Source organism: Oncorhynchus clarkii, chromosome 5, assembly GCF_045791955.1.
Source record: "Oncorhynchus clarkii lewisi isolate Uvic-CL-2024 chromosome 5, UVic_Ocla_1.0, whole genome shotgun sequence".
NCBI lineage: Eukaryota > Metazoa > Chordata > Actinopteri > Salmoniformes > Salmonidae > Oncorhynchus > Oncorhynchus clarkii.
The window spans coordinates 54354744-54378301 of record NC_092151.1 but is presented as its reverse complement, the minus strand read 5'-3'; the positions used below and the strand labels follow the sequence as shown (position 1 = coordinate 54378301).

General features: G+C 41.8%; 1 protein-coding gene across 1 annotated transcript; it reads left to right on the top strand.

The window, feature by feature from the left end:
- The first annotated feature begins 288 nt into the window (after positions 1-288).
- On the top strand, positions 289-19400 carry LOC139410089 (vitamin D3 hydroxylase-associated protein-like). Its single transcript, XM_071155532.1, has 15 exons — positions 289-504; positions 811-924; positions 5890-6030; positions 6365-6498; positions 6851-7057; positions 7705-7745; positions 8022-8146; positions 8963-9088; positions 12636-12733; positions 12992-13091; positions 13220-13263; positions 18037-18076; positions 18365-18473; positions 18700-18845; positions 19258-19400. The coding sequence occupies exons 1-15, from the start codon at positions 289-291 to the stop codon at positions 19378-19380; spliced, it is 1764 nt and encodes a 587-aa protein (XP_071011633.1). The 3' UTR covers positions 19381-19400.
- Positions 19401-23558: the final 4158 nt, after the last annotated feature.

Here is a 23558-nt window from a genome sequence, read left to right as displayed (position 1 = left end):
CAGCTGAACGTTTCTTTAGGATTTCACAGCCGAGGCCTTGCAAGAAATCCTGTTGGCGAATGTTCTGACCTCACAGGTCCCCTAGCCCGTGTAGGGATGTATTTTGGAATTGGATGCCAACCACCCTTAATTAAAACCCGTACGAGTAGGGAGAAGCCCCTGACTGCAGTTCGGGGCCGGGCTCACTGTGGGCGGAGTCAAACGCATTTAACCCGAACCCTGCGAAAAGCACCTGACTGCATCAGGTGTACTTGGAAGTAGAAGGTGGAAGATAGCTGTCAGAGCGTTATGGACAGAATGGACAACTTTGAACAAGTAATTTTTGGGGCTGAGCCGAATTGGACAGTGATTCTGACAGCCACTGCATGCGGTACAGGTGCCTTGATGCTTTTCCTGAATTGGTTCGGACACAAACAGTCTTGGAAGAAAATTCAGAGGGCGAAAGCCCGAAAAGAAACGTCACTGCAACGAGCAGAGCTTGCTGTCCTTCAGTTCAACGAATCTGTAAGTTTGACTTTAGTTTAGCAAACGCTAGCTAACAACCTCAACGAATGAACATTCAACCCTGCTGATAAGTCAGTCCGACACAGCTGTGACTCTAGCTTGCAGATAGCCACCCCAGTACTATCACAACATCTTCATGTTCAAACCAGTTGCCACTTAGTCATGTATTGAAAGGAGGAGTAAGTATTTGAGGACCCTACCTGAAATGGCATGACATTTTATTTTGATTTTCAGAGCGAGTAGCTAGATAGATATCTGGTGGTGTACCTAATGTTCATTCTCTTCCCTCTTTGACTCCCATGTCAGCACCCTGAAACGGACACCTCTCTCATCCTCTCACTGTCACTGGCGGAGCTGTCCAAACAACTGAAGGGCGGAACACTAACTCCAGAAGCTGTGTTCCACTCATACGTGGAAAAGGTAATGCACAACTCAATCAACACCCCCAGCAATCACATATACTGTAGGTTACTCAAGCTTTTTGTAATGTGGAATTTTGTGGACTGCATTATTTCTATAGGTGGTGTGTGTTGTTTTCACTGCAAGCATTGGTGACATATTGTACTCCTGCAATGTTTTCTGCAAATCATTAACCACCTTTTAACCTGTTTATGTTCCATGGGAAGTTAAGCCCTGAATTTGGGGATTTTTTTTGTGGGATACACAAAGCAAGTCTAGGTCTTGTAGCATATTTTGGTTAAACTATCCCCAATTCAATGGAATTGCAACCCTCTGCAGTACATTCATCCATCACGTGTGCGGTGCACTCTTCCATCACATGTACAGCTGATTTTCAAGATCTTGCACACTAATGAGATGCTATAGTGTAGTAGTGTGGGCTCTGAGGCAATAACTACATGCTTTCTGGTAAGTTTTGATTACAATACTGACTGGGGTGAATATATTTTATGACATTCTTTTTTTGTTAACTTGTAAATAGTAGCCTACAGCAAAGCCTGTTTACATAATTTCTAACTTGTTAACAATTTCTGCTAGTTAGTTTTTGCTACCATGCTGGTTTTAGCTTGCTTGAGCCTGCTAACATAGGAGTGTTAATTCAGATGTTTTCATACATGTTTCATTGTAAAACATTTATCTTACAAAGGAGTTGTTTAATCTAACTGCTTAACTAAACTCAGCAAAAAAATAAAAATCTTCTCACTGTCAACTGCGTGTATTTTCAGCAAACGCATATGTAAATATTTGTATGAACATAAGATTCAACTGAAACATAAACTGAACAAGTTTATTGGTTCCACTTTTCTGGGCTCTGTTTATTTACTTAACAAATACAGATCACTCAAAATGTGCACTTCTCTCTCCTGAGTTCTTCCCCGAACAAAAGAAAGACAGGATCTTATATACCCAAGTGATCTATGTTAAGCCTGCATGTGCAGCTAAAATAACAAGTTATTCTTATTAACACAAGATTTCTGAGAACCAGTCTCAAGTGGTATGCAAATCTGCCCTTGTTTCAGAGAAACACAGTCTCTCTGTGTCTTGCTATCACCCTCAGTCCCTTTTCTCACCTTCTCTCACAGACTGGGCTGCGGGTTTTGGCAGAGAGCTAGACACAGACAGAGGCCTCAATATTCAGCTATACAGTGAGCATAAGTACAATGGCATGTAAACAAATTAATAACATCATAATCACTGGTGGGAGTCTTTAGAATTTTAGTCCTTCAAGTTCCACAGATATGTGACTAACAGAAATTGAATAATGTGTCCCTGAACAAAGGGGGAGTCAAAATCAAAAGTAACAGTCAGTATCTGGTGTGGACACCAGCTGCATTAAGTACTGCAGTGCAGCTCCTCCTCATGGACTGCACCAGATTTGCCAGTTCTTGCTGTGAGATGTTACCCCACTCTTCCACCAAGACACCTGCAAGTTCCCGGACATTTCTGGGGGAAATGGCCCTAGTCCTCACTGTCATAATGTTGGGGGAGGTTTATGACCCCCATAAATACTTTTCCCCTTTTTCTTCTCTACTCTACCAATGTGACTATTGAAAATCCCTTTGTTAACATCAAAAAGTGGGAAACGGGACCCTATTTTGGTAATCCAACCAGTTGAAAATGCGCTTTGGTACTTAATGAATATGTCATCAGTAGGCGTCTGAGACATTATTACTAATGACAGGATGACAAACTGTATCTTGGAAAGTCGACACATTCCAGCTATCAGATTCACATGGAATTGTTGTGCAATTTAAATGTTTAAATATTAAACTATTTGTGAAAAGATTAAATGTAATTTTAGTTTGAACGACAGGAGCCTAACGAAATTAGCATCGACTCAACGTGAAGGTGACAACCTAAACGCCGGAAGGATGAATTTCAACTATACCAGCCAGAATATAGCATGAGCTTAAAAGTATGGCCACTTAGTATGAACTTTGAACTCTTATTCAGTCCAGAAGTGATACCTCCTAGCCATTGAGTTAGCAGCAGCCGCTGTGAACATGGGCTAGGAAAGGACGGACGACGTATTCAATCTAACACACAACGATACTACAACGTATCCAGTTTAACACCAGAGACATTCTTCAAAGGACAAGAGATCCCTGCTGGGCAACTCCGCCTTCTATCTACGACCAATCTACCGAAGCGTAGCTCAGAGTAAATATTTATTGCATTTTCCTTTTTCAAATGGGCGGTTATTTAGTATGCATAAGATACTCTATTTACAATAGCATAGCTGCATACTGCCCGATAGACAATCTTTTTGTTCCTCGATCTTCCCGCTCTTTCATTCAAAACCCAACCCCAAATATGCTGGCAAGAGCATCCTGTCTGGTGCAGAGATCAACAAGGCCTATGGTGTCATCACTACCGTGTCTCGCCACATTGGCTTGGAAGAGGGCAAGGTTCTTGGCAGTCTGTCGAAGTACACTTCTTAGCAAGTGCTTTGGGATGGAGATGCAATATGACAGTCGTGTCAACATACACTTGAAGTCAGAAGTTTACATAGTTTACAAATGCATTTAAACTTCGCTTTTCACAATTCCTGACATCTAAGCCTTGTAAAAATTCACTATTTTAGGTCAGTTAGGATCACTTTTATTTTAAGAATGTGAAATGTCAGAATAATAGTAGTGATTTAGTTCAGCTTTTATTTCTTTCATCACATTACCAGTGGGTCAGAAGTTTACATGCACTCAATTAGTATTTGGTAGCATTGCCTTTAAATTGTTTAACTTGGGTCAAATGTTTTGGGTAGCCTTCCACAAGCTTCCCACAATAAGTTGGGTGAATATTGGCCCATTCCTGACAGAGCTGGTGTAACTGAGTCAGGTTTGTAGGCCTCCTTGCTCCCAAAACCTTTCAGTTCTACTACCAAATTTTCTTTAGGATTGATGTCAGGGCTTTGTGATGGCACTCCAATACCTTGACTTTGTTGTCCTTAAGCCATTTTGCCACAACTTTGGAAGTATGCTTGGGGTCATTGTCCATTTGGAAGACCCATTTGCGACCAAGCGTTAACTGATATCTTGAGATGTTGCTTCTATATATCCACATAATTTTCCTCATGATGTCATCCATTTTGTGAAGTCCTGCAGCAAAGCCCCCCCCACAGCATGATGCTGCCACCCCTGTGCTTCACGGTTGGGATGGTGTTCTTCGGCTTGTAAGCCTTCCCCTTTTTCCTCAACATAACAATGGTCATTATGGCCAAACAGTTCTATTTTTGTTTCATCTCTCCAAAAAGTACGATCTTTGTCCCCATGTGCAGTTGCAAACTGGCTTTTTTATGGCTATTTTGGAGCAGTGGCTTCTTCCTTGCTGAGCTGCCTTTCAGGTTATGCCGATATAGGACTTGTTTTACTGTGGATATAGATACTTTTGCACCCGTTTCCTCCAGCATCTTCACATGGTCCTTTGCTGCTGTTCTGGGATTGATTTGCACTTTTTGCACCAAAGTACGTTCATCTCTAGGAGACAGAACGTGTCTCCTTCCCGAGTGGTATGACGGCTGCGTGGTCCCATGGTGTTTATTCTTACGTACTATTGTTTGTACAGATGAATGAGGTACCTTCAGGCAAATCCTTTGGAAATTGCTCCCAAGGATGAACCAGACTTGTGGAAGTCTACAATGGTTTTCCGGAGGTCTTGACTAATTTCTTTTGCTTTTCCCATGATGTCAAGCAAAGAGGCACTGAGTTTGAAGGTAGGCCTTGAAATACATCCACAGGTACACCTCCAATTGACTCAAATGTCAGCCTATCAGAAGCTTCTAAAGCCATTACATAATTTCATGGAATTTTCCAAACTGTTTAAAGGCACAGTCAACTCAGTGTATGGAAACTTCTGACCCACTGGAATTGTGATAGATTATTTCACTGTCTGTAAACAATTGTTGGAAGAATGACGTGTCATGCACAAAGTAGATGTCCTAACCGACTTGCCAAAACAAAAGTTTATTAACAAGAAATTAGTGGAGTGGTTGAAAAATGAGTTTTAATGACTCCAACCTAATGTAATCTTCCGACTTCAACTGTATCTCATCAGCCACCTGGTGAGGCTCTTTCCCCCATCATCCTCCAAATCCCACCAACATCAGCCGCCTCAGAGGGCAACTGGTCCTAGTTTGAGAACACACACACCAAAGCACGCAACAGGCTGACCAATACAAGTGTTGGAAAATTGGTGGCCATCCGGGCAAATTTGAGGCTTTTTGAGCCTGACAACGAGCCATCCTCAACAAGGTTGGAAAGTGACGGTGAAGATGAGGCCTCAGAGTCTGATGTTCAAGAGATTGACATTGAGGTCAAAAGAGAAGACATGGAACCCTGAGAGGAAGACAACCAAAGCTTTAGTATGTTCAGTGAAATCATCCCATGTGAAAAGTCAACTCATTTAAAGTTCAATTTGTAACTAAATGTTTTTTAAATTTCTATTGGAAGGATATAATAAATTGCAATTGTCTAATTATGTCTCTCTATATGGTAAATATATCCAATGAAAAAACATCATTTAAATGGTATTAATATTTCCCATATATTCCTGTTAATTCCCACGGAAAGTTTCCACCTCTGAATATTCCCCAAAATGTGCAACCCTTGTCACAGCCAACACAGCCCTGAAAAGGCCTATGCATTTATGATGACATGCCTGAATTATATATGCACTGTTTACAAAACAATGCAGCACGATCAGTCATTGAATGGCTATCACACAATAGGCATCATGTATTTTGGGGAACGCTGCCGTGGTGATCAGTCTGTCCTGGTCCCAGAACTGTTTGGGATCTGATTTGTGCTCTTGTTGTAGCAATGACCATAGGAGTTGGCAAGACAACACAAACTGATCTGGGACCGGGCTACTAGACCTTTCAATCTACAAGTGCTCCCATTGATTCCCCCCCCACATGTCGTGTTCCCACAGACATTGGAGGTGAATAGGAGACTGAACTGTTGCACTGAGGTCCTGCTGGAGAGTTGGGATCAGCTGGAGGATATTGGCTCTCACAAGGATGGTCTTCTTTATGGGGTCCCTGTCAGCATCAAGGAAAATATTGGATATAAGGTGTTGATTAGGTGTCACTTCAGTGTCTTTCATTAATTGTTATTTTTCCCTGTAAATATAGCTGGGGTTTCCTAGTCAGATTAAGCCTAGTCCTGGACCAATGCACTTTCAATAGAGATTCTCCATTGAGCGTGCTTGTTAGCCCAGGACATTGGCTTAATCTGTGTACAGAAAAGCACCCCCATAGTAGGCCTGTGTCTTTGTTTGTGACACAGGCCCTACCAGTAACATGGTTCTGGGTTCAGAGATGTTCATGTCTACTGAAATATTTTATTTTTTTAAAATTGTGAATTATTTACTTTTTTTATTTTTATCTTCCTGTTTTTGTATTTAGGGTCATGACTCTACGTGTGGCGTGATCTGTAAGTTGGACCTTCCTGCCACAGGGGACAGTGTGCTGGTTGAAGTGCTGAAGAGACAAGGTGCCATTCCCTTCGTCAAGACCAACGTACCCCAAAGCCTGCTAAGGTGAATAGTTGTTTTAGACTTGCAAATGCAACAAATGAGATTCAGAATATAATTTGTGTACCATATACAATGTCAACTGATGAATAAACATAATACACTAGCAATACATTGACATAGATGGGGTAACAATGGCTTTAATGTGCCACACACTGCCACACACTACATTAGGTGATGTAATTTAGTGCAAGAGCTATGACTTGAGCAATGTCATTGAGGAATTTGTGAAGACAATCATCAAAGTCCAATGATCAGACTAGTCTGCACCCAGAGTAAAGCTGATTGGTCACCCCGTGACTAATGTTCTTAGCAATCAGTGTTTTCACCCACATCTCTGTCTTGTCCCCATGTCCAGCTACGACTGCGGTAATCCCATCTACGGTCTGACTCTGAATCCCCATAACCCTCAAAAGACGCCCGGGGGTTCATCGGGCGGGGAGGGAGCGCTGATCGGAGGAGGGGGCTCGGTCCTGGGCATGGGCTCTGACATTGGGGGCAGCATACGCATCCCTTCATCCTTCTGTGGGATCTGTGGCTTTAAACCCACGGCCAACAGGCTAAGGTGGGTGGGTGGGGGGGTGCGTGCATGTGTACGTTAGTGGGTCTGTCAGTGTGTCTTGTTGACAACCTGTGAGGACTTCAGTAATATTTTACAATGTTCCTAACCTTGAGCACAGTTCAAGAACGATTGCATCACAAGACGTTTATTTCCTCTGTAAAAGCATAATTGAGTGTGTGAGTGTAGCTGGTGCATCAAAGTCAGGTGCAGGAGAGCAGAGATGAGTGGACAAAGCACTTTACTAAGGCAATCATTTGCACAGAACTTAACTGCGCCACAAAAAAAATGCCCAACGAACAAGTGAGGCAGCACAAAGTACAGGTAAATAAAATAAACCCGGCGCAAACCAGCCGGAAGCGTGCACCAACCTCAACAATAAACAATTACACACACGGACATGGGGGGGGGGGGGGGGACAGAGGGTTAAATAACGACATGTAATGAGGGAATGATGACCAGGGGTGTGAGAAAACAAGACAAAATGAAAGGTTGATCGGCGATGGCTAGAAGACCGGTGACGTCGACCGCTGAACGCCGCCCGAACAAGGAGAGGGACCGACTTCGGCGGAAGTTGTGACAGTGTGTGTGTGAGTTATTGACCTGATGGGCTTGGTTAGATATTGACTTGTTTTTTGTTTTTGTTTTTTCAGTTCGCGAGGTGCTTCCTCCTGTAGCCGGGGCCAAAAGTCAGGTAAGGCTCAAACGTACAACTTTCCACCCTGCACATGTATAGCTAAATAAATTTAATGTTTTCTTGAACCCCTCCATCATAACGCCTACATACATAGAGAAAATAGGGAGCAGAGCTCTTCTGTGGAAAAAAATGTAGAAATAGTATCAAAAGGATGCTCATTACATACAGTAATTTTGGGATAGTAACAACATAATAACAGATGTTATTGTTACCTTTTTAACAACTGACTCGCCACTGTCAAGATGACACCAATTGTTTGTGTTCTTGTTCCAGTGCTGTCGTCCTTTGGGCCCATGGCAAGGGACGTGGATGGCCTGGCTCTCTGTATGCAAGCTCTGCTCTGTGACCACATGTTCAGACTGGACCCTACTGTTCCCCCAATCCCATTCAACCAACAGGTGGGATCTTTCTCTGTCATAGGGAGTAGGGTGATGTTGCCCCTAAACGCTGATCGAGTCATTTCATTTAAAAAAAAAAATGTTTTGTGGGAGTTTAAGCTGTACATAAAGGAAAATTCATCCTGGAGCCTTTCGTAGGATACATATCATTGTTCAATGGATATCCCTGAAGACAAACAAATTATATTATTATATTTAGTGATGGGCACCCTTTTGTAAAATCTAATGATATCAGTTGCAATTGTTTTATTATAACATATCAATGCATATTGATTTTACACAAAACATTGCAGCTGTCTGAATGTTCACTTTTAGTTTTTACTTCCACGGATCTGTGAAGTCGAGACAGCTGCTTGTTGATGTTCTGGTCTGAATGTTCACTTTTAGTTTTTACTTCCACGGATCTGTGAAGTCGAGACAGCTGCTTGTTGATGTTCTGGTCTGAATGTTCACTTTTAGTTTTTACTTCCACGGATCTGTGAAGTCGAGACAGCTGCTTGTTGATGTTCTGGTCTGAATGTTCTAGGAGCTTAACCTACTCAACCAGTTTGAATACAATGAGAAGCCCATGAACTGTTGCTGGATCATCAGCAGGCAATTTAAGTAGGATTATGATAAGTTGACAGCCCGTGAGAAGGTCTGCTGAGAGGGTTTTGTGCATGCAGGAACAGTCGCGTATGCTTATTTTTTTTACATAATAGTGTAGGTTGACAAGAAGAATAAACCAATATTACAATATGCCTTGCTCTTATCGATATCAAATTATCGATATTGGATGCCAATATCCATTATAAGGTACATTATGCAGTTCTCCAGGTATACCAGCGTTCCAAGCCCCTGAGGATCGGGTACTATGAGAATGACGGCTATGCCATGCCCTCTCCGAGCATGGGCCGAGCCCTGAGGGAGACCAAGGCGTTGTTGGAGAGCGCAGGGCACACGGTGAGTAACCCCCAGCTCCAGACTGATCTACTTTGCCTTCAAAAAGTATTCAGACCCCTTGACTTTTTCCACATTTTGTGTTAGACTGAATTTAAAATTGATTAAATTAAGATTTTGTGTCACTGGCCTATACACAATACCCTATGTCAAAGTGGAATTATGTTTTCAGAAATGTTAACAAATTGTATTAAAAATAAGTATTCAACAACCTAGTTGTTATGGAAAGCCTGTGATTCAGGAGTAAACATGTGACTTGTTAAGCACAAGTTATATCGACTCGCTCGGTGTGCTCTAAGTGTTTTACATGATTTGTGAATGACTACCTCATCTCTGTACCCCACACATATAATTATCCGTAAGGTCCCTCAATCAAGCAGTGAATTTCAAACAAAGATTCTATGGGATTATAATGACAGAACTACGTGAGTTTGTATTTTGAATTTTGTGGTCGCACATTGAGATTCGTGGTTGCAAGTACGATTTGCAAGTGTGATTTATTTTGCATGTTTGTATAATGATGTGTGCAAGATTTAAGTGGTTGCTAACTTGTAACTTGACATTTGAACACATTCAATAAGATTTGAATTATTACAAGTCCATTTCCAACTATGAATATACTGCTGTGAATCAAAAATTATCTTGCAGAAGAGGAGAGGGCCTAGAACCGAGCCCTGAGGGGACACCAGTAGTGAGAGTACGTGGTGCAGACACAGATCCTCTCCACATCATCTGGTAGGAGTGGCCTGCCAGGTGGGATGCAATCCAAGAGTGTGCAGAGCCTGAGACGCCCAGCCCTGAGGGTGGAGAGGACGATCTTGTGGTTCACTGCGTCGAAAGCAGCGGATAGATCTAGGAGGATGAGAACAGAGGGGAGAGAGTCAGCTTTGGCAGTGCGGAGAGCCTCTTGTGTCACAAAGAAGAGCAATCTCATTTGAGGAACCTGTCTTGAAGCCGGAGTGGTTAGGGTCAAGAAGATTATTCTGAGAGAGATAATGAGAAAGTTGATAAGAGACAGCATCCTCAAGTGTTTTGGAAAGAAAATAAAGAAGGGATACAGGTCTATAGTTTTGGACGTCCGATGAGTCAAGTGTTGGGTTCTTGAGGAGGGGAGCAACTCGGGACATGCGATGAATTGATGAGGGAAGTGAGGAATGGGCGAAGGTCTCCAGAGATGGTCTGGAAGAGGGGATGGGGTCGAGTGGGCAGGTTGTGGTGCAGCCAGACCTCACTAGTCGCAAAAATTGAATCTGGCGAAATAGAGGGGAGAAAGAGGTTCAAGGTGTATGGTAGTTCTGTGTGAGTGAGACCAGTGGACTCAATAGGCTGAGTGAATGAGTAGCGGATCTTGTCAACCTTTTTTTTCCAGAGTGGTTGACAAAGTTGTCCACAGAGAGGGAGGGGTGGAGGATTAAGGAGGGAGGAGAAGGTTGACATTGTTTAGAAGATTGGGTTAGAGACAGAAGCTTGAAATTGTGGTAGGGAGTGGTTTTGGCAGTGTATACAGAGAAAGAGAAGGCAGAGAGGAGGGCGTGAAAGGATGATTGGTCTTCTGGTACTTTAGTTTTCCTCCATTTTCTTTCAGCTGCCCACAGCCCTGTTCTGTAAGCTCGCAATGATTCACTCCGCCATGGAGCAGGAGATGAGGGCAGACCCGGCTGGGAGGAAAGGGGACAGTGCTAGTCATAGGATGCGGAAAGGGACGAGTATTGTCGAAGAGGGAGAAGGATTTAGCAGAAGGGAGAGATGATAGAAGAGGAGAGAAGATTGCGACGGGACATGACCATCTGGGTAGGGGCCTAGTGTTGGGTTCGAGACCTGCTCCCTGCCTGTTTCATTACATTGGTGTCAGAAGTGGGATCGGACCTTGCATCCACGACAGTGCGTGTGCTTGGCCGGTGAGCGTTCCTGTAAGACGTCGAGTCGCAAGTTGGCGCGCTGACGCTCTCTTTGAAAGGAGGGAGTAGTGTAACGACCCTGGGTTTATAAGCGCGGATATCGACTGCCGCTTGAGCATGCATTTGCGGCACAGTCGATAGCACGCTGGACTTTGGGGTAGAAGGTCGAGACCTGCTCCCTGCTTGTTTCATTACATTATTATTGAAATTCCATACATTTTGAAGGATACAAAGTCAAATATGTTACAAAAATCTATACATCCTTAAAACATGGAACACTAAACATCACAAACAGGCAAACAAACACATACAGGGTTTTTACGTTCAAATAAATTTGAAAAGCTTAAGAGGGTCCATTGATTTCAATAACTTATTCTTACAGAGCATATTATTCAATGTGGTAAAGTAATTATTTAAGGCTACCTTAAAAAATATAGAAAAGAAGTTGTTTTCCTTAAATACAGGTCAAATCAAATGTTTACTTGTGAATCTTTCTACAAATCTCTTGGTAACGTGACAACAGTGACGGGAACTCAGAGCGTGCGCAGATAAAAACTATGCAAGTATCTTTTATTCACAGCAGAATATTCATAGTCTTAAATGGACTTGTAATAATTCTTAAATTAAATTATGCTTGCAAGTCTTATTGAATGTGTTCAAAATTAAAGATGCAACAAATCTTTCACTCATCGCGATAAAGGTTTGCGAAATTTAAAATACATATTTGGGAGTTGTACATGCAACCAGTAATCTCAATGTGCGACCACGAAACTCAAAATACAAACTCGCGTAGTTCTGTCATCTTTATAATCCCATACAATTCAACCACAAAGACCAGGAAGCTTTTCCAATGCCTCACAAAGAAGGGTACCTGTTGGTTAAAAAAAAGCAGACATTGAATATCCCCTTTGAGCATGGTGAAGTTATTAATTCCACTTTGGATGGTGTATCAATACACCCAGTCACTACAAAGATACAGACTACCTTCCTAACTCAGTTGCCGGAGAGTAAGGAAACCGCTCAGGGAGTTCACCATGAGGCCAATGGTGACTTTAAAACAGTTACGGAGTTTAATGGCTGTGATAGGAGGAAAACTGAGGATGGATCAACAACATCATAGTTACTCCACAATACATGTACTAACCAAAGTGACAGAGTGAGAAGAAGGAAGTCTGTACTGAATAAAACATATTCCAAAACATGTGTCCTGTTTGCAATAAGGCTCTAAAAGTAAAACTGTCCCCCCCAAAAAATGTGGCAAAGAAATGAACTTTATGTCCTGAATACAAGGCATTATGTTTGGGAGGAAATCTGACATGTGATTTTGACATGTATTGACTCAGTGGTGTGAATACTTATGTACGTTTGCTAACATTTCTAAGAACAGGTTTTCACTGTCATTGAAATCAGTTCAATACATTTTGAATTCGTGCTGTAACACAACATAATGTGGAATAAGATGAGGGGTATGAATACTTTCTGAAGGCACTATATGACCAGAGCTTGGTTGAACACTTATTTATCAGAGACAGATTTACTTGGACTGCCGAATAACCGAAACAAAATAATGTGGATGTTAATTCCTTTACAGGTCGGTCCATGACTGTATTGATATTAAATTGTATTACTCTATCTCATCTCACTCTCTGTAGTTGGTTCCCTTCAGTCTCCCCAGGCTGAGCTATGCCATGCATGAGCTGGTTCTCAGGGGTTTCTCAGGCGATGGATGCGCTACCATGCTCAGCAACCTGTGAGTCAGTCAAATCACCCTGGATTGTGTTCAGTTGGGCACACCATAGAAAAACATTTTGAAATACAATGAGTATTTCTTATTGGAGTCAATGTAGTCCCTCCCTGTTTCAGTCTGTTTTCTTCCGTTTAGTTCCTAATGAACACAACCCTGGTAATCCCAATGAGTTAAAACAGAACATCCCTGGGAGAGAAATGAACTATCCAGTATTCACACTAAAATTATAAAAAGTAACTTTGTTGTTTGGTGTTATTGTAGGAAAGGAGGGCCTGTCGACCCGTCTCTGCGGGTTCAGATTATTCCGTACGGTTTACCTCGCACTGTGAAGAAAATTCTATCCATTCTGATCAAGGCCATAGTGAGTGCTCTCCAAGTCTGCAGCATACAGAGAGGGAGGTTAAAACTGTATTGTGATGTATATCAGACTGCTAATGTTATATTTGGCTGATACTTCTGTTTGTCAATGGTCTTATTTTTTCCCTTCAGTTTCCTCGTATAGGTGCCTCTATGGAAAGCCTGTGTGGAGCTAGGTAAGAAGAACCTATGTCTATTCTTCCTATTGGATTCATATTCTTATGGTCCCTGGGTGTCAAAAGCCACCCAGGGACCCCTCACACCCAATGCCAAATCCACCCCAGGGAATAATTTAAATAGGATGAAGAAGCAATAGTCCAAGCCGCAGCTCCATACTACTTGTCAGACATAGATAACAGATACTGTATATTGGTTGTTGGGTTGGTAGGCATGAGGTTTGGGGGGTGTCCGTGGGTGGCTTTTAATAATTTGTGACTCGTTTCAGGAATTAGGCGTATGTCATAGGTCACTACTTCTCAGGAGTAGCATTTGAACTTAAACATTTTTTTAAATCAATCAATTTTTTGGGAGAAATGCCTTCTGGAACATTTGAACTTTCTTGTGCCTTAATAACAAACGTGTATTCCATCTGTAAATACGAATAAAATTGTTAAATTACGAGCCTAGTAGGTTTAGCCACTGAAAAAGACAGTAACCTTCCTTCTAGACTTGATTGGCTGAGATAATGGATGGGCTGGACATGCCCGGAGATGAGTTTGGATTGGTCTGCTGTTAGACCAGATCATCTGAAGAAATTGACCATGTAATTATCAAACTTACATATATTGGTAGTAGAAAGGAAACACACTCTTTGTTTAAGTATTAAAATTCTCCTTTAGTAATACTATTGCAGGCGGATGTTGGTACAGAGTACAGTATATGATCGCTCTCCCCAGGTTCTGCGAGGTGTCTAAGATATCCTGCAGCTTATATGCTGTAGGTATAGGTTCATAAGGTGATATTTCACATCAGATAAGTCTAAGCATCTTCTGCCAGGTGGAGGTTTCCATCAGGCCTGCGGTGGCCTTGTGTTCTCAGAAACCCAGTCGTATTTTCAGAACCTCAGTCACGGTGGGACCCAGACAAGAGGAGTATGAGTGTAGGCGGTTTCCGCCTTCTGATAGTGTCTGCAGGCCATATCACTCAAAACAGGTGTTAACACGCATACAGAGGTCTCCTGAGAGGAGACCTTAGTTTATCATCACATAAATTATTAACCCTTTAAAAGGTATGTGGCCTTGGTTTAACTCCTTCACTGCCATGTAGATTGCTTTTGTTTATAGCGTGAGCTGTACAGTATGTGTTTGCAGTCCTTTCTACCATGCCGTTTTTGAAAGATATAAAGTTAACTTTTGTAGTTCTCGATAGCTTTGCTACTTGATGCCATGAATTTAGCAGGTGCTTTTGAAAGATCCGTGGGAAAAGCTACTTTCTGCACATGCCAATGTAGCTACAAATAAAACAGAGTTAAATGGTTCCAGTCTGCCGTGAAGCGTTCATCTATGTATACGGGTGAGAGTCTTAGCCACATTTTTCAGATGTAAGTTTCTAATTGTCTCAAAATCGTTTTTTATTGCAATGAATTAATTTTATTGTGTCAAATAGGCAACCAGTCCCTGAAGGGATTAATTGACGCAAACAAACATTACAATAATTCAGAGAATTCTTCTTCCGTTGTTTTTTGCAGTGCGCTTTGCATAAAGGGTGAAAAAAATGTAAAAATCAATACATAATAGTAAATACGGTTATCCAAACAATAATTATATCCTTAGAGCAAGTTAAAGCGTACTGTTAACTAGCAAACATTAGCTTCTGGCTCGCTAGCTAATGTTACGTGCATGATCTGTGTAGTATTATTCAAATCAGAAATCCATTTGCATTGCTAGTTATAGCCTAATGTTCGCTAGCTAACATTGAACCTAGCTTGTTAGCTTTAGCTACCTGAAGATTCATACTATAGCTATGACAAATCAAATTTATTTGGTCACATACACATGGTTAGCAGATGTTAATGCGAGTGTAGCGAAATGCTTGTGCTTCTAGTTCCGACAATGCAGTAATATCTAACAAATTCACAACTACCTCATACATACAAATGTAAGGGATGAATATGTACATATAATATATGGATTAGCGGCATAGGCAAGATGCAGTAGATGGTAAAGAGCAGTATATACAGTTGAAGTCAAGTTTACATACACTAACTTGTTTTTAAACCACTCTACAAATTTCTTGTTAACAAACTATAGGTTCTATAAGTCTGTGTGCATGACATGTAATTTTTCCAACAATTGTTTGCAGACAAATTATTTCACTTATAATTCACTGTATCAGAATTCCAGTGGGTCAGATGTTTACATACACAAAGTTCACTGTGCCTTTAAACAGCTTGGACAATTCCAGAAAATAATGTCATGGCTTTGGAAGATTCTGATGGGAAAATTGACATAATTTGAGCCAATTGGAGGCATACCTGTGGATGTATTTCAAGGCCTACCTTCAAACTCAGTTCCTCTTTGCTTGAGGAGACACGTTCTGTCTCCTAGAGATGAACATACTTTGGCGCAAATCAATCCCAGAACAACAGCAAATGACCATGTGAAGATGCTGGAGGAAACCGGTACAAAAGTATCTATATCCACCGTTAAACGAGTCCTATATCAACAAAACCTGAAAGGCCACCATCGATCCACGGTTTCTGGTTAGGAAATGTTTTAGTCACAGTGGGTATGACCTTTCCGATGCACTTGCTAATAAACTCGCTCACCGAGTCAGCTTAGCCTCAGACAACAACATTGATGTGTATCTGGAACATATCCCAGTCCACGTGATTGAAGCGATCCTTGGACAGACCTGTGCACAGGTGTTTCCTGTTTTAGTTTGTCTGTAGGCTGGGAGCAACAAAATTGAGTCATGGTCAGATTTGCTAAAGGCAGCGCGGGGGAGGGCTTTGTATGCGTTGCGGAAGTTAGAGTAGCAATGATCCAAAATGCTAGCAGCCTGTGTTCAGCATTCGATATGCTAATATAATTTAGGAAGTCTCGCTCTCAGGTAAACTTTGTTAAAGTCCCCAGCTACAATAAATGTAGCCTCAGGATGTAAGGTTTCCAGTTAACATAGTCAAGTGAAGTTCTTTCAGGGCCGATGTGGTATCTGCTTGTTGGGGATATCCACGGCTGTGACTAATCAAAGAGAATTCTCTTGGTTGATAATGCGGTCGGCATTTGATTGTAAGGAATTCTAGGTCAGGTGTACAAAAGGACTTAAGTTCCTGTATGTTGCTGTGATTACACCATGAGTCGTTAATCATAAGGCATATACCCCCGGCCTCCTTCTTACTGGAGAGATGTTTGTTTCTGTCGGCGCAGTGCATGAAGAAACCGGGTGGCTATCGACTCTGACAACATATCCCGAGTGAGCCATGTTTCCGTGAAACAGAATTTTACACTGTCTGTCTCTCTGTAAGGCAACTCGTGCCTTAATTTTGTCCATCTGGTTATCTAGAGATTGGACATTGGCGAGTAATATGCTCAGGAGCGGTGGATAGTGTGCTAGCTTTCTGAGTCTGACCAGTAGGCCGCTCCGTCTGCCTCTCCTGCGGTGACCGCGTTGTTTTGTGTCGGCCTCTGGGATAAGATCCCATGTCCAGGGTGGAGGTCCGAAACAAAGGATCTGCTTCGGGAAAGATGTATTCCTGGTCGTAATGTTGGTAAGTTGTCATCGCTTTTATATCCAATAGTTCTTCCCTCCTGTATGTAATAACACTTAAGATTTCCTGGGCTAACAATTTAAGAAATAATACATAAAATAATGTATAAATAACAAATAACTGCATAGTTTCCTAAGGACTTGAAGCAAGGCGGCCATCTCTGCTGGCGCCAATGTTTTTATTAGTAGTAGTATGAGTTCGGGTTATCCCGGTACATTGTTTAGCTTGCTAGCTACATGTCTGAACGAAAGACTACTTTGGACATATTATTACATGACCCATCAAATTAGCCAGGTGTGTCTGGGGGTGATTATGGCCATCTATTGTATTTCATGAACATGTGTACATGTCTAGACAATAGTGACCTATCCACTTAGCTAGATGTGGCTGGGGGCTGGTTATAGCAATTCTTTCACATGACCCATTAATTTAGACAAGTGTGTGTCTGGTAAGCGTCATCAAATAACAAAAATAGTTGTACAACATTTTTGTTTCTGGACACTTTCTGTTGTTGATATTGCTACTATGCAAGTAACCACTTCAGTATCGTTTACACCTTCTGTATCCTGTGCATGTGAAAAATAAACGTGTATATTTTATAGATTTGATATAGTGTTTGTTTACCACATGTCCTTGCGTGAGTCCTTAAAGAGATGGGTGGGGCTAAGGCTTAAGAGGGTGTGAACGATTCTGAATAGGTGTAGACAAAGAAGAGCTCTCTGGTATTGTAGGTGTAACAAAACATTAAAGTTACATTTTCTCAAAAGTGGGGTTACAAGCAGAATGACTTTCCCATTGTTCCTCAACTGTAGTGTATGATATACCATTTTCTAGCTCTGAGTCTCTACGTTTTTCCAATGTAAAAAAAAAAAAAACAATTTAAAATTTGGCCATTTTTTAAAATAAGACCGAATCGAGGCGGTCAGTCACATTTTATTGAATTCCCCATTTCTTAGTCAATGGTAGTTATATGTTTGGTTCCAATTAGATGTTGGGTAGTATATTTATTGAAATATTATGTGAATCCTAAAACTTTTAAACTGGCCAATTTTGCAGAAATGCTAATCTTATGTTTTTTTAACTCCAGAAATGATTTCATAACAATCTGAGCTGGCGTGTGTCATGGCTTGCTGAAATGACATGGGAAGACACTTAAAAAATATATATATATATATATATTTCAATGCCATGGTATGAAATGCAGAATCTTCATGACTCCATCACTTCCTTTTTTCACCAGCTCTGTGCAAGACCTGTGGAGACAGCATGCGGATGTGGAGGTACTAGACATTTTGAAGTTGTGCCATCTCTGAGTTTCCTGATGGTCTGAGAGGAGGCACAAATTGTGTCCTGTAAATGTATTTAAATGTCCTTATTCATCTGGTCTCTTGTTGTAATACAGAAAAACAGAATGGCATGGATTATTGTATGCCAGTCACTGGCAATGTTATATTGTTCAACTAAGCTTGCAGCATGATAATCAATTTGACAAAAAACCTTCTGAGGGAATGTTGTGTGGAAATCAGTGCGCTGAGGAAAATGTACAGTAGTTCTGTCTGTGTTCCAAGGACTACATGCACGAGGTGATGGCAGAGTGGAGAAGGTGTGAGCTGGACGTGCTGCTCTGTCCCATGATGGGTCCCGCCTACAACCATAACTACCCTGGGAAACTCACCAGTACCCATCTCTCCTCTCTGATCTCTTATCAAATGGAATATAGATTTAACTAGCTCTTTTAAAAAACAATATTTTATGAAGCTTGTTTTTTGTTGCAGTCATGACCATTTTTTAAAATGTAGAATCACCAGTTGGAATAGTTATGAATTCACCTGCTTTATTGAACTATGGGTGGACGTATTATTGACCCGACCCCCCCCCCGCCCCACCCCTTCTCTCTCTTCAGGTGCGGTGTCCTACACCATTATGTACAATCTCCTTAACTTCCCTGCTGGGGTGGTCCCTGTCTCCACGGTAACAGCAGAGGACGAGGAGGAACTCAGGCACTACAAGGGCAACTATGGGGACCTCTGGGACAAGCTCTACAGAAAGGTACAGTCAGTCACAAACACACTCTTCCTCTTAAAATATTTACAGGATATTTAGATATTTACAAACTTACTGCCATCCGGACTTGAAGTGGCCATTTTGTCCATGCCAGATGTCACAACCTGTAGCCTAACTGGTGAATCTTAGCCTGTAGTTCCATTGTAACCAGTAGATGGAAGCAGAGGCCTGTCCTGGTTGCTGAGTTGGAACTCAGGCCATTGGGCCCATATTCAAAAATCATCTCAGAGTAGTGGTGCTGATCTAGGATCAGCCCCTCCTGTCTATATAATTGTATATATTATTCTCTAAAAAGGAAGACTGATCCTATACCAGCACTCCTATAGAAATTGTTTGTGAATACGGTCCCTAGTCAACATGCGTTTGGTTGGGACTGACTGTTTGTGTGTGTTTACAGGCGGTGACTGGTGGAGAGGGGCTGCCGGTGGCTGTACAGTGTGTGGCCCTGCCCTGGCAGGATGAGCTCTGTCTGCGCTTCATGAGAGAGGTGGAGAGGCTGTTCAGAGAGAAGAAGAAATAAGAGAGAGAGAGATGAAGAAATGAGAGCGAGAGAGATGGATGTACTAAGAGGTGGAAAGATAGAATGGTAAAAAGGACCTGTTCAATCAATCAATATAAGAAAGTCACTGTTATTGAAGTAGTAAAAGGAATAGATAACATTATTCTTATGCTGCAAGGTAACTTGAATAGGGTCCCCTGGCCCAAATAATAGTAAATGTCCTCAGAAAGCAGGTTGGAGGAAGGACTGATCCAAGTGCACTGAGAAACACAAATGACTGTTCCTTGGCTGCTAACAGGTCACCTAACCTCAAATAGGGATACAAATACATACATATTTTCTTACACACAAGAAAATTGGGAAATTCTGTTTACCTCAGTCGATTTAAAAAAAATAAAATAAAAAAAAAACGCACTTATGAAATGACTTGGTATTTTTAAATTATAGTCACCTTATGCACTTATTATTATATAGGAAAATTCATATAAATATATAGTATGTCTGATTTTCATGACTCAAATTAAAAAACTTTGTTAACTATATAGTGCCGTTTGTGTCTGCATGGTTCAGGAATGAGAACATTTGTCATGGATTTCTCCCCTTGAGGTCAAGTGTCTACCAAATGTGACATGCACTGCAATGTAATGCTTTTAGATAGCTGAGATATAATATGGTCACTTATGTACTTCTCAATACATGCTGCAATTTTAATACAGAAGGATTAAAGATGACACTAAAATTGCGTCAATCTGAATGATTGTGTGTTGACCGTCATTTATTCATCCAATACCATCGATCTTGTCCCTTTAGTGGGCTGTGCGAATGAAAACCAGGACAATAGTAACAGCCTCTGCCACTCTCCTCCTCCAGTCAATCACTAACATTCTGGTTCCTTTAATATCTCAGCCATTGTAGCATGAACAGGCACAACAACATTAAGGGGTGGAAGTTGTGTAGCTGGCGTCTTGCTAACATCAGACACTCTGGAAAATGACGACGCAGTCTGTCTCGGTTACTCAGACAATCGTATTGGACATGTGTAATGAGGAAATGGCGTTTACTGTATATACACAGTGCCTTGCGAAAGTATTCGGCCCCCTTGAACTTTGCGACCTTTTGCCACATTTCAGGCTTCAAACATAAAGATATAAAACTGTATTTTTTTGTGAAGAATCAACAACAAGTGGGACACAATCATGAAGTGGAACGACATTTATTGGATATTTCAAACTTTTTTAACAAATCAAAAACTGAAAAATTGGGCGTGCAAAATTATTCAGCCCCCTAAGTTAATACTTTGTAGCGCCACCTTTTGCTGCGATTACAGCTGTAAGTCGCTTGGGGTATGTCTCTATCAGTTTTGCACATCGAGAGACTGAAATTTTTTCCCATTCCTCCTTGCAAAACAGCTCGAGCTCAGTGAGGTTGGATGGAGAGCATTTGTGAACAGCAGTTTTCAGTTCTTTCCACAGATTCTCGATTGGATTCAGGTCTGGACTTTGACTTGGCCATTCTAACACCTGGATATGTTTATTTTTGAACCATTCCATTGTAGATTTTGCTTTATGTTTTGGATCATTGTCTTGTTGGAAGACAAATCTCCATCCCAGTCTCAGGTCTTTTGCAGACTCCATCAGGTTTTCTTCCAGAATGGTCCTGTATTTGGCTCCATCCATCTTCCCATCAATTTTAACCATCTTCCCTGTCCCTGCTGAAGAAAAGCAGGCCCAAACCATGATGCTGCCACCACCATGTTTGACAGTGGGGATGGTGTGTTCAGCTGTGTTGCTTTTACGCCAAACATAACGTTTTGCATTGTTGCCAAAAAGTTACATTTTGGTTTCATCTGACCAGAGCACCTTCTTCCACATGTTTGGTGTGTCTCCCAGGTGGCTTGTGGCAAACTTTAAACAACACTTTTTATGGATATCTTTAAGAAATGGCCTTCTTCTTGCCACTCTTCCATAAAGGCCAGATTTGTGCAATATACGACTGATTTGTCCAATGAACAGAGTCTCCCACCTCAGCTGTAGATCTCTGCAGTTCATCCAGTGTGATCATGGGCCTCTTGGCTGCACCTCTGATCAGTCTTCTCCTTGTATGAGCTGAAAGTTTAGAGGGACGGCCAGGTCTTGGTAGATTTGCACTGGTCTGATACTCCTTCCATTTCAATATTATCGCTTGCACAGTGCTCCTTGGGATGTTTAAAGCTTGGGAAATATTTTTGTATCCAAATCCGGCTTTAAACTTCTTCACAACAGTATCTCGGACCTGCCTGGTGTGTTCCTTGTTCTTCATGATGCTCTCTGCGCTTTTAACGGACCTCTGAGACTATCACAGTGCAGGTGCATTTATACGGAGACTTGATTACACACAGGTGGATTGTATTTATCATCATTAGTCATTTAGGTCAACATTGGATCATTCAGAGATCCTCACTGAACTTCTGGAGAGAGTTTGCTGCACTGAAAGTAAAGGGGCTGAATAATTTTGCACGCCCAATTTTTCAGTTTTTGATTTGTTAAAAAAGTTAGAAATATCCAATAAATGTCGTTCCACTTCATGATTGTGTCCCACTTGTTGATTCTTCACAAAAAATACAGTTTTATCTTTATGTTTGAAGCCTGAAATGTGGCAAAAGGTCGCAAAGTTCAAGGGGGCCGAATACTTTCGCAAGGCACTGTAGGTAGCTGCCAAAATAAAGGAAAAACTTGAGTGATACAAAGTATATTGAAAGCAGGTGCTTCCAAACAGGTGTGGTTCATGACTTAATTAATTAAGCAACCCATCCATTTATTTATTTTACCAGGCAAGTCAGTTAAGAACAAATTCTTATTTTCAATGACGGCCTAGGAACAGTGGGTTAACTGCCTGTTCAGGGGCAGAACGACAGATTTGTACCTTGTCAGCTCGGGGGTTTTGGACTCTCAACCTTCCGGTTACTAGTCCAACGCTCTAACCACTAGGCTACCCTGCCGCCCCATGCTTTGGGTCATGTGTAAAAATGCCCATCTCAGTGACTTTGAAAGAGGGGTCCCAAAGGAGCATGGGGGGTATAAGTCTGTCACCAGGTCCTGTTGAACACTTAAGGGAGATTCTGGAGGGGCGCCTGAGGGTTTTCAACCACCATCAACAAAACACCAAATTATGGAATTTCTCATAGAAGAATGGTGTCGCATCCTTCCAGTAGAGTTACAGACACTTGTAGAATCTATGCCAAGGCGCATTGAAGGTATTCTGGAGGATTTGGAGGCTCATGGTGGCCCAACGCCCTATTAAGACACTTCCTGTTGGTGTTTCCTTTATTATTTGTATATATTTTTATTTAAAATTGTATACCCCTTTTTTATCCCCAATTTCATGGTATCCATTTGGTAGTTACAGTCCTGTCGCTGCAACACCCGGACGACGCTGGGCCAATTGTGCACCGCCCCATGGGTCCCCCGGTCACAGCCGGCTGCAACAGAGCCTGGATTTGAACCAGGGTCTCTAGTGGCACAGCTAGCACTTCGATGCAGGGCCTTAGACCACTGTGCCGCTCGGGAGGTGTGTTTCCATTATTTTGGCAGTTGCCTGTACCTCTTCTTCCGATCTTTGCTTTTCCTCCATCTGTATTTCTGCTACCGCACCACTCTGGCCCTTCTAGAGTTCTGCTGTCCTCTCTCTTACTCTGTGTTTTGCTTCACCTCTACCTCTTTTTCTTTTGCCCCTTTCTGCCACAGCCCTCCTACTTCTACCTCTCTCACTTTCCACCGTGGCTTCCCCCCTTCCCCTCTCTCCTATATTCCCTTCTCTTTTTATTTCTCTCCCCTTTACCCCTTGCCATAGTTGGCCTGCTCTTTCCCTCATAGTCCGTCCTCTCTCAATTTTTACCCTCTTTCTCTCCTCTCTCCATCTTGGTGCCACAGATGAGTAGCACAGATCATTTTCCCTGTGAGTGATTACTGCATCGCCTCAAAAACAGGACATATCTTTAGCGCAGCAATAGATAAGGGGGACCTAATGACACATGGCGTTTCCATTGGCATGGCCAGCGCGCTGCGGCCGCCGCGTATTGTGATTACCCCCCCCCCCCCCCAAGTATATTGTAAATATGTGTTTTCGTTTTTACATAAATTTACATTTTTTTCAAACTCTCCTGGGATGGGAGGCCATTAGGGGACAATGCATTTTGTTTTCCATCGTGGTGCATTCCTATT